Source organism: Cetorhinus maximus, unplaced genomic scaffold (genome assembly GCF_964194155.1).
Source record: "Cetorhinus maximus unplaced genomic scaffold, sCetMax3.hap1.1 HAP1_SCAFFOLD_3817, whole genome shotgun sequence".
NCBI lineage: Eukaryota > Metazoa > Chordata > Chondrichthyes > Lamniformes > Cetorhinidae > Cetorhinus > Cetorhinus maximus.
The window spans coordinates 12,501-22,566 of NW_027599723.1; the positions used below are offsets into that span (position 1 = coordinate 12,501).

General features: G+C 61.4%; 1 protein-coding gene across 1 annotated transcript in view; it reads left to right on the plus strand.

The window, feature by feature from the left end:
* Positions 1–8,743, plus strand: part of LOC144678215 (sentrin-specific protease 1-like) — a 19,191-nt gene extending 10,448 nt beyond the window's left edge. Inside the window, exons 4-10 of the mRNA XM_078538081.1 lie at positions 1–87; positions 1,104–1,235; positions 2,232–2,435; positions 4,384–4,463; positions 7,395–7,479; positions 7,779–7,874; positions 8,606–8,743. The exon at positions 1–87 is cut by the window's left edge and continues 84 nt beyond it. Of these exons, the coding sequence (XP_078394207.1) occupies positions 1–87; positions 1,104–1,235; positions 2,232–2,435; positions 4,384–4,463; positions 7,395–7,479; positions 7,779–7,874; positions 8,606–8,668 (747 nt within the window). The 3' untranslated portion in view covers positions 8,669–8,743. The remainder of the gene's footprint in view (positions 88–1,103; positions 1,236–2,231; positions 2,436–4,383; positions 4,464–7,394; positions 7,480–7,778; positions 7,875–8,605) is intronic.
* Positions 8,744–10,066: the final 1,323 nt, after the last annotated feature.

A 10,066-nucleotide genomic window follows, 5' to 3' on the forward strand; every position in this document is an offset into this window, starting at 1 on the left:
GCAGAGGTCCCACACGAAGAACCAGAGGAGGTGAAACTAAAAGTTCAGGTCGACGAAGAAGAAGAGTTGTTTCCAGAGCTCACTGAGGTACTGCATAGAATAAAGCTCCCTCTACACCGTCCCCATCAAACACTCCCAGGACAGGTACAGCACAGGGTTAGATACAGAGTAAAGCTCCCTCTACACTGTCCCCATCAAACACTCCCAGGACAGGCACAGCACGGGGTTAGATACAGAGTAAAGCTCCCTCTACACCGTCCCCATCAAACACTCCCAGGACAGGTACAGCACGGGGTTAGATACAGAGTAAAGCTCCCTCTACACTGTCCCCATCAAACACTCCCAGGACAGGTACAGCATGGGGTTAGATACAGAGTAAAGCTCCCTCTACACCGTCCCTATCAAACACTCCCAGCACAGGTACAGCACGGGGTTAGATACAGAGTAAAGCTCCCTCTACACTGTCCCCATCAAACACTCCCAGGGCAGGTACAGCACGGGGTTAGATACAGAGTAAAGCTCCCTCTACACCGTCCCCATCAAACACTCCCAGGACAGGTACAGCACGGGGTTAGATACAGAGTAAAGCTCCCTCTACACTGTCCCCATCAAACACTCCCAGGACAGGTACAGCGCGGGGTTAGATACAGAGTAAAGCTCCCTCTACACTGTCCCCATCAAACACTCCCAGGACAGGTACAGCACGGGGTTAGATACAGAGTAAATTTCCCTCTACACTGTCCCCATCAAACACTCCCAGGACAGGTACGGCACGGGGTTAGATACAGAGTAAAGCTCCCTCTACACCGTCCCCATCAAACACTCCCAGGACAGGTACAGCACGGGGTTAGATACAGAGTAAAGCTCCCTCTACACCGCCCCCCGTCCAACATTGTCGCTCCGACTGCCCAGCCCTCCTGAGATTTGCTCTCTCAGCACAGGCCTGGGGACAGAGCCTGGGGGCTTCTCCTGACTTGGCGAGGCCCAGCTCCCCCCCCCTCCCCTTGCCGGGCGAGCTGAGCCGCTGGGGGCTGTCATAACGTTTGTCTCGTGGCAGAGTGAGTCCTGACGGTGCGCTAGTCTGCAGACCTGGTGTGTTGCAGGAAATGGAGGGCGAGGTGAGGCGAGTCTTCCTGCCCGGGAACCCGGACGAGGTGCTGAGCGAGGCCTTCCGGCTGACCATCACGCGCAAGGACATCCACACCCTCAACCACCTCAACTGGCTCAACGACGAGGTAAAGCTGGACGGAGAGAGGGGGAGGGTCAGCGCTGAGGGAGCGCCGCACTGTCGGAGAGTCAGCGCTGAGGGAGCGCCGCGCTGTCGGAGGGTCAGCGCTGAGGGAGCGCCGCACTGTCGGAGGGTCAGCGCTGAGGGAGCGCCGCACTGTCGGAGGGTCAGCGCTGAGGGAGCGCCGCACTGTCGGAGGGTCAGCGCTGAGGGAGCGCCGCACTGTCGGAGGGTCAGTGCTGAGGGAGCGCCGCACTGTCGGAGGGTCAGCGCTGAGGGAGCGCCGCACTGTCGGAGGGTCAGTGCTGAGGGAGCGCCGCACTGTGGGAGGGTCAGCGCTGAGGGAGCGCCGCACTGTCAGAGGGTCAGTGCTGAGGGAGCGCCGCACTGTCGGAGGGTCAGTGCTGAGGGAGCGCCGCACTGCTGGAGGCTCACTGCTCATTTCTGGGATGTGGGTGTCTCTGGCTGGGCCCAGCATTTATTGCCCGTCCCTACTTCCCCTTTGAGAAGGTGGGTGGTGAGCCGCCTTCTTGAACCACTGCAGTCCCCGTGTGGTGTAGGTACACCCACAGCGCTGTTAGGGAGGGAGTTCCAGGGTTCTGACCTGGCGACAGTGAAGGAACGGCCGATATATTCCCAAGTCGGGATGGTGAGTGGCTCGGGAGGGGGAACTTGCAGGTGGTGGTGTTCCCCGTGTGTCTGCTGCCCTCGTCCTTCTAGACGGTAGAGGTGGTGGGTTTGGGCGGCGCTGTCGAAGGAGCCCTTGGCGAGTTGCTGCAGTGCATCTTGTCGATGGTACACACACTGCTGCCCCTGTGCGTCGGTGGTGGTGGAGGGAGTGAATGTTGGTGGATGGGGTGCCCCATCGAGCGGGGGCTGCTTTGTCCTGGACGGTGTCGAGCTTCTCGAGTGTTGTGGGAGCCGCACTCATCCAGGCAAGTGGGGAGTGTTCCCTCACACTCCTCCTTACCCTCCCTCTGTTTGTGTCTCTCGCTCTCTCTAGGTGATTAATTTCTACATGAACCTGCTGGTTGCTCGGAGTGGAAGGAGAGGCCTGCCCACCGTCCACGCTTTCAACACCTTTTTCTTTCCAAAAGTGAAGAGCGATGGGTACCAGGCGGTCAAGCGCTGGACCAAGAAGGTGGACATCTTCGCAGTGGACATCCTGCTGGTGCCTGTTCACCTTGGGGTTCACTGGTGCTTGGCGGTGAGCTTAACCCTGTGGCTGCACTTCTGGGAGTGAGTTCCCCAGCTCGGGGATAGGGGCTGGGGGGCCTCAGCAGTGGGAGGAGGCCAGGCCGAGGGATGGGCGAGAGGCCTGAATTGGAGGAACGCTGAGATCTCGGAGGGTGGTAGGGGCTGGAGGAGGTTACAGAGATAGGGAGGGTTGTAGGGGCTGGAGGGGGTTACAGAGATAGGGAGGGTCATGGAGCTGGAGGAGGTTACAGAGATAGGGAGGGTTGTAGGGGCTGGAGGAGGTTGCAGAGATAGGGAGGGGTGTAGGAGCTGGAGGAGGTTACAGAGATAGGGAGGGTTGTAGGGACAGAAGGAGGTTACAGAGATAGGGAGGGTTGTAGGGGCTGGAGGAGGTTACAGAAATAGGGAGGGGTGTAGGGGCTAGAGGAGGTTACAGAGATAGGGAGGGTTGTAGAGATTGAAGGAGGTTACAGAGATAGGGTTGTAGGGGCCGGAGGACGTTACAGAGATAGGGAGGGTTGTTGGGGCTGGAGGAGGTTACAGAGATAGGGAGGGTTGTAGGGGCTGGAGGAGGTTACAGAGATAGGGAGGGTTGTTGGGGCTGGAGGAGGTTACAGAGATGGGGAGGGTTGTAGGGACTGGAGGAGGTGACAGAGATAGGGTTGTAGGGGCTGGAGGAGGTTACAGAGATAGGGAGGGGTGTAGGGGCTGGAGGAGGTTACAGAGATAGGGAGCGGTGTAGGGGCTGGAGGAGGTTACAGAGATAGGGAGGGTTGTAGTGGCTGGAGGAGGTTACAGAGATGGGGAGGGTTTTAGGGGCTGGAGGAGGTTACAGAGATAGGGAGGGTTGTAGGGGCTGGAGGAGGTTACAGAGATAGGGAGGGTTGTAGGGGCTGGAGGAGGTTACAGAGATAGGGAGGGGTGTAGGGGCTGGTGGAGGTTACAGAGATAGGGAGGGTTGTAGGGGCTGGTGGAGGTTACAGAGATAGGGAGGGTTGTAGGGGCTAGAGGGGGTTACAGAGATAGGGAGGGTTATAGGGGCTGGAGGAGGTTACAGAGATAGGGAGGGGTGTAGGGGCTGGAGGATGTTACAGAGATAGGGAGGGTTGTAGGGCCTGGAGGAGGTTACTGAGATAGGGAGGGAGTGAGACCATGGAGGGATACGGAAACAGAAATGATCATTTTAAGATTGAGGAACCAGTGACTGTCTTGTAAGTGATCTGTCAATTGTTTCAGTAATTATTTGTCACCAATTTCCACTTGTGTGGGGTGAGAGAGACCAGGACTCGGGGGGCCATCGATACAAGACAGTCACTAATAAATCCAATCGCGTGAATTCAGGAGAAATTTCTTTACCCAGAGAGTGGGGAGAATGTGGGACTCGCTCCCGCGGGGAGAATGTGGGACTCACTCCCACGGGGAGTGGGGGAGAATGTGGGACTCGCTCCCACGGGGAGTGGGGGAGAATGTGGGACTCGCTCCCACGGGGAGTGGGGGAGAATGTGGGACTCGCTCCCACGGGGAGTGGGGGAGAATGTGGGACTCGCTCCCACGGGGAGTGGGGGAGAATGTGGGACTCGCTCCCACGGGGAGTGGGGGAGAATGTGGGACTCGCTCCCACGGGGAGTGGGGGAGAATGTGGGACTCGCTCCCACGGGGAGTGGGGGAGAATGTGGGACTCGCTCCCACGGGGAGCGGGGAGAATGTGCGACTCGCTCGAGGAGAGGGGCTGAATGGCCTCCTCCTGTTCCTGTGTAACAGGCTCAAGGAGAGGGGCTGAATGGCCTCCAGCGGCACCCCCGAGAGCTGGCTGCGCGGGGCAAGCGGGGGGTGGGTGTGGTGGGGGGGTGCGGGGTGGGTGATGTCCAGGCCCCACGAGCGGCAGAACCCGCGCCAACGCAGGCTCGGACCGGAGGCCTGGGCCCCGCACGGCTAACCTGTTTGCCTGCCTCACCCAGGTGGTGGATTTCCGGAGGAAGAGCATCTCGTACTACGACTCGATGGGTGGCAGCAACGACGAGGCGTGCAGGATATTGCTGTGAGTGTCACGCCGGCCGGCCGGCCAGCGGCAAGCGCGGCTCGTCGGTACATGCCGAGGGTCGACGACGCTCCTGCGGCCCTCGCTGAGGCTCGCTCCGACACTGGCGGCCGGCACAGACACCGGACGACGCTGTGGGGAGGGCGGGGGCGCAGGTGTGTGGGGGGGTGAGGAAGAGCCATTCCTCTGTTGCTTCCCTCAACACTGAAACCCTCACGTTCCCGCGACTAGAAGTGACAGCCTTTGAAAACGCAAAGGGGGGACCCCCTTCCCCTCCCAGTGCTCTGCCAAGGAGCGCCCTCCCCTCCTCTCCTCTCCTGTGGTATAAATTGTTGTGAGAGTGGTGAAATCTGGCATCCTCTCGTCGGCCCTGCCGGACGCGAGGCGTAAAACCTCCCGCGCGGCCCGTCTCTCTCTCTCCCTCGGCGGCGAACGGAACATTCCGCGGAGAACCGCGATGCGACGCATTCGGGCGGGGGGGAACGAGCGGGGGCAGTGGAATGAACGCGACCGTTCGTCGGAAGCGGCGAGCTGTGGCTCTTTTCGTTACGAGCCAGGAACGAGCTGAGTGAACACGTCAAGGGGAAAAGTAAAGAGCAGCCCCTTAAAGGGAAACTGCGAAGAGCAAAAGACAAAAGTGCAAAGGGAACTTAAACGTGAAATCAAAAACTAATTGAAGGGGTCGATGAAACACCCCAGTCCCCGCGATGAGACTGAGGTTCCTTGGAAAACATGTTCACGGACCCCTGAAGATAGGGGACAGGTAGCTCAGGTGGGTGGCAAAGCATGAGGGATAAGTCCCTTTATTAGCTAAGGCCTGGAATACAATATCCTTTTTGGGGGGCGGTGGGGGTAGGAGGTTACCATTGACCAGAAACTGAACTGGGACCAGCCATATAAACCCTGTGGCTACAAGAGCAGGTCAGAGGCTGGGAATCCTGCGGAGAGTCACTCACCTCCTGACTCCCCCAAAGCCTGTCCACCATTGACAAGGCACAAGTCAGGAGTGTGATGGAACACTCACCACTTGCCTGGATGAGTGCGGCTCCCACGACGCTCGAGAAGCTCGACACCGTCCAGGACAAAGCAGCCCCCGCTCGATGGGGCACCCCATCCACAAAACATTCACTCCCTCCTCCACCACCACCACCGACGCACAGGGGCAGCAGTGTGTGTACCATCGACAAGATGCACTGCAGCAACTCACCAAGGGCTCCTTCGACAGCGCCGCCCAAACCCACAACCTCTACCGTCTAGAAGGACGAGGGCAGCAGACGCACGGGGAACACCACCACCTGCAAGTTCCCCCTCCCGAGCCACTCACCATCCCGACTTGGGAATATATTGGCCGTTCCTTCACTGTCGCCGGGTCAAAACCCTGGAACTCCCTCCCTAACAGCGCTGTGGGTGTACCTACACCACACGGACAAAATCCTGGAACTCCCTCCCTAACAGCGCTGTGGATGTACCTACACCACACGGACAAAATCCTGGAACTCCCTCCCTAACAGCGATGTGGGTGTACCTACACCACACGGGGACTGCAGCGGTTCAAGAAGGCGGCTCACCCCCCACCTTCTCGAGGGGCAATTAGGGATGGGCAATAAATGCTGGGCCCAACCCAGCGACACCCACATCCCAGGGATGTATAAGTAAGAGCAGGGAGGTCCTACTGGAGCACGTACAAAACACTAGTAAGACCCCAACTAGAGTACTGCGCACAGTTCTGGTCACCACATCACAGGAAGGATGTGATCACGCACGAGAGAGAGGGGACACGGAGGAGATTTACAGGGGGATATTGCTGGAACTGGAGGATTTCGGCGTTGAGGGAAAGGTTGGATAGGCTGGGGTTGTTTTCTTTGGAACAGAGGGATGGCTCTTCCCCCCCACCTTCCCCCCTCCCTCCCCAGCGTCGTACGGTGTCTGTGTCGGCCACCAGCGCTGGCTCGGGGCGTGTGGGAGCGAGCCTGAGCGAGGGCCGCTGGAGCGTCACTGACCAGCTCGGTCTCGCAGGCAGGAGGCGCTGGAGGTCAGAGGGGCAGAGGAGACAGTGGGTCGGCGATGGGAGGGGTGTGGGGGGTGGTGTGTGTGTGTGTGAAGGCTGAGCCTCAGTTGACCCCCTTGCCTAAGGAGGGGGACATCCTCCCATCGGAGGCAGTTCGGAGAAGGTTCACTGGGGCTGATCCCTGGGACGAAGGAGAGTTTGTCTCACGGGGAAAGGTGGAGCAGGTCGGGGCCCTGTCCCCCGTTGGGAGTTTAGAAGAACGAGAGGTGATCTTATTGAAACAGATCAGATTCTGAGAGGAGGAGGAGGGGGCTTGACAGGGTGGATGCTGAGAGGATGTTTCCCCCCCACCTCCTCGTGGGGGAATCTAGAACGAGGGGGGAGGGAGGGGGGCACAGTTTCTAGAATAAGGGGGTCTCCCATTGAAGACGGAGACGAGGAGGAATTTCTTCTCTCAAAGGGTGGTCAGTCTGTGGAATTCTCTCCCCCCCATCCCCAGAGAGAGCAGCAGGGGCCGGGTCAGTGAATATATTCGAGGACGAGTGAGACGGGTTTCTGATCAACGAGGGAGTCGAGGGTTATGGGGGGGGAAACAGGCAGGAAAGTGGAGTTAGGAGCACAGTCAGATCAGCCCTGATCTTATTGAATGGGCGGGGGGAGCAGGATTGAGGGGCCGAATGGCCTCCAGCCGCTCCTATGTCTTTGTGTATTTTATGACACCTCAGAGCAGAGAAGGTCAAGAGGGAGATTGAATCGAGGCGTTTGAAATCACGAAGTGGGGGGGGTGCAGGGGGGTTTGGGTAGAGTAGAGAGGACCGAGGGGCCGATGATTCCCCCCCTATTTATTAACGGCCTCGCAGCGCTCAGAGCCCCCGAGCTTTTCTCTCAGCCTCCCCGTCTGTTTGCCCCCCTGTCGCCTGCAGGCGGTACCTGAAGCAGGAGAGCGTCGACAAGAAGGCGAAGGAGTTCGAGACCAGCGGCTGGGTCCTGGGCAGCAAAGGGAGCCGGGTGAGTGTGGGGCGCTGGTCAGGGCGCTACTGGCGGAGCTCCTGCTCGGTGTGGGAGGAGAGCGCACGGTGGGTGGGGAGAGCGCACGGTGGGCGTGGGGGGAGAGCGCGTGGACGCCGGGGCGGTGAAACGTGCGCACGGTTTGGGGTTGGGGGAGGGAAACGCGAGTGGACAGGGTGCGGGGCGAGCGGTCATCCATCTCCGTCGTCCAGGGGCTGTGGGCGCGGCTCAAGGCCTGGGGCCGCTTTCACGCCATCGCTGACGCCCACCTGTCTCCCTCCCTCCCTCCCTCGCTGCAGGAGATCCCCCAGCAGATGAACGGTAGCGACTGTGGCATGTTCACCTGCAAGTACGCGGACTACATCAGCCAGGACCGGGCCATCCACTTCGGCCAGGTAAGAGGGCGCACCGGTCACTCCCAGCACCCACCCACTGCCCGCCGTCAGTCTCCAGCCGTCCGTCCGTCCGTCCATCACGGGCGAGGCGAGGCGCCGAGCTCGATGGGTTGGGTGGGGTTTTGGCAACCGAGACCCCCTTCGTTCCTCCTCTCCCCCCCCTAGCCGTGGGGGTGGGAGCGGTTTGAAAGCCTATCCCAGGGTGGTGGGGGAGGGGTGTCTGAGAGAGGAGGAGGAGGAGAACCTGCGTTGCTGAGTCGGGTGAAACAGGGCATCGATGGGGTAAAAGGAGGAGGTAAGTGCGTAAAGTGGGCAGTCCCTCCTCCCTCCCCCTCCTCGATCACTTGTATGGTTAAACCCCCTTGGCGGGGGGCTTGCGGAAGTGGAGGGGGGGGGTTGGGGGGAAGGTGTGGCTGGTTTGTGGGGGGCGGGGGGGGGTGACCTGCAGGCTCACGGCCCCTAGGAGATGTTTGGGAGGTGGGGGTGGGGGTAGCGTCGGCACCTCAGGGAGGGGAGGGGAGCAGCACCTTATTCGGGGAGTGGGGGGTGCGGGGAGTTAAGGCTGGAGCTGTATTTTAGCGTGTAGTGAGGGCAGACTCTGTATCGTCTCTCTCTCTCTCTCCACACACACACGCTCCCCTCCCTCTCTCCCTCCCTCCCTCCTGGGTGGGTCGAGGCCGGGAACGAGGGGTGGGGGGTGATTCTGACGCCTGCTCTCTGTCATTTTACAGAAACACATGCCTTACTTCAGACAGCGAATGGCCTGGGAGATCCTCCACCAGAGACTGCTCTGACCTTCCGGACTGGAAACTGACACAGATACATTCCTCTGGCATGCGTGTGCGTGTGTGTGTGCGTGTGCGTGTGTGTGTGTGGTGCGTGTGCGTGTGTGTGTGTGGTGCGTGTGAGTGAGTGTGGTGCGTGTGTACGTGTGCAGCGCCCCAGGCAGTGTGGGTCGCCCGCTGCGGGGTCACCCCCGGCCCCACCTCGAGCCCCTTGTCCCCTGCAGAGAGGCAGCAGCTGGAGCAGCCCCCCTGCCCTGGGGAGGGGAAGGGACATGTCCCCCAGTGCGTCACCGCCCAGCGTGAAACCCCCCCCCCGTCTCCTTTGGCGGAGAAGCCGGCAGCAGAGCGAGTTCAAGTGACGGCCCTCCCTCCCTCACCAGTCATCCCTCTCCGGCCCTCCCTCCCTCCCTCTTTCTGGCCCTCCCTCCCTCCCTCCCTCTCTCCGGCCCTCCCTCACTCCGGCCCTCCCTCCCTCCCTCTCTCTCCAGCCCTCCCTCTCACTCCGGCCCTCCCTCCCTCCCTCTCTCTCCGGCCCTCCCTCCCTCCCTCTCTCTCCGGCCCTCCCTCCCTCCCTCTCACTCCGGCCCTCCCTCCCTCCCTCTCACTCCGGCCCTCCCTCCCTCCCTCTCTCTCCGGCCCTCCCTCCCTCCCTCTCTCTCCGGCCCTCCCTCCCTCCCTCCCTCTCTCCCTCCCTCCCTCCCTCCCTCCCTCCCTCTCTCTCCGGCCCTCCCTCCCTCTCTCTCCGGCCCTCCCTCCCTCCCTCCCTCTCTCTCCGGCCCTCCCTCCCTCCCTCTCTCTCCGGCCCTCCCTCTCTCTCCGGCCCTCCCTCCCTCCCTCCCTCTCTCTCCGGCCCTCCCTCCCTCCCTCTCTCCCTCTCTCCCTCCCTCCCTCCCTCTCTCCGGCCCTCCCTCCCTCTCTCTCTCCGGCCCTCTCTCCGGCCCTCCCTCTCTCTCCGACCCTCCCTCTCTCCGGCCCTCCCTTCCTCTCCGGCCCTCCCTCCCTCTCCGGCCCTCCCTCCCTCCCTCTCCGGCCCTCCCTCCCTCCCTCTCCGGCCCTCCCTCCCTCCCTCTCCGGCCCTCCCTCCCTCCCTCTCCGGCCCTCCCTCCCTCCCTCTCCGGCCCTCCCTCCCTCCCTCTCCGGCCCTCCCTCCCTCTCTCCGGCCAGCCCTCCCTCCCTCTGGCCCTCCCCCTCTCCCTTGGACAAGGTGGTGCATGGGGGAGCGGGGAGAGAGAACCCGCTTTACTGCGTGCTCTCTCCGCTCCCGTCGCCCGCCCTCACCCCCGAATCCCCTCGACATGCAAGAGAGAACCCGCTTTACTGCGTGCTCTCCGCTCCCGTCGCCCGCCCTCACCCCCCTCGGACTGTCATATCCCTCCCCACCGTGTCTGCGTGTGCCTCAGTACCTCC